General features: G+C 64.4%; 1 protein-coding gene across 1 annotated transcript in view; it reads right to left on the bottom strand.

Annotated features, from left to right (window-relative positions):
• Positions 1 to 385, bottom strand: part of SDRG_03955 (hypothetical protein) — a gene marked incomplete at its 3' end in the record, with an annotated part of 760 nt that extends 375 nt beyond the window's left edge. The window contains exon 1 of the mRNA XM_008609604.1: positions 74 to 385. Within this exon, the coding sequence (XP_008607826.1) occupies positions 74 to 332 (259 nt within the window). The 5' untranslated portion in view covers positions 333 to 385. The remainder of the gene's footprint in view (positions 1 to 73) is intronic.
• Between the last annotated feature and the right edge of the window lie 183 nt (positions 386 to 568).

Genomic DNA, 568 nt, shown 5'->3' with positions numbered 1-568 from the left:
TTGGGCGTCTTGGCATCGTCGAACGCCGTCTTCATGGCCTTGATCGGGTCGAGCTCCGCCATCGCCTTGAGACGCGCGCCGGCCTTCTTCTTCTTTTGGACAGGCGACGACGCCGGCGACGGCAGCGGAATGTGGTCGATCAAGATGGGTGATCGCGTCGGCAGTGGCGACAAGCCTCGGGCCGACGGAGATTCCATAAAGCGCCCGCCGATGCGACGGGGCGACGGAGTCGCCATGAAGCGCCCGCTGATGCGCTGGGGCGTCGTCGGCGGGTTGCTCGGGACCGCAGCGGAGGCTTCAAGCAGTTTCTCGACGTCGCGCTTCCACTTCATGAGTCGATGCTTCCCCGCAAGGAGGATATCGAGCTGCAGGCCGCCAAGCGCGATGAACCGCGTCGTGTCGACACCCGGCACGAGCTCGAGCTTGACCTGCCCGAGAAACGCAGCGCGGTGGCCGAGAGGAAGCGTCGGGAGGTCGTCGAGGCCCACCGTTTGCGTACGAGCGTCGTTGCACGGCAGCACGATGATCGTGTACCCGCGTCGTCTGTAGGGTTGTTGACATAACTACA

The sequence above is a fragment of the Saprolegnia diclina genome (genome assembly GCF_000281045.1).
Source record: "Saprolegnia diclina VS20 unplaced genomic scaffold supercont1.9, whole genome shotgun sequence".
NCBI classification, from domain to species: domain Eukaryota; phylum Oomycota; class Saprolegniomycetes; order Saprolegniales; family Saprolegniaceae; genus Saprolegnia; species Saprolegnia diclina.
This window is presented reverse-complemented; position numbering and strand designations above follow the sequence as displayed.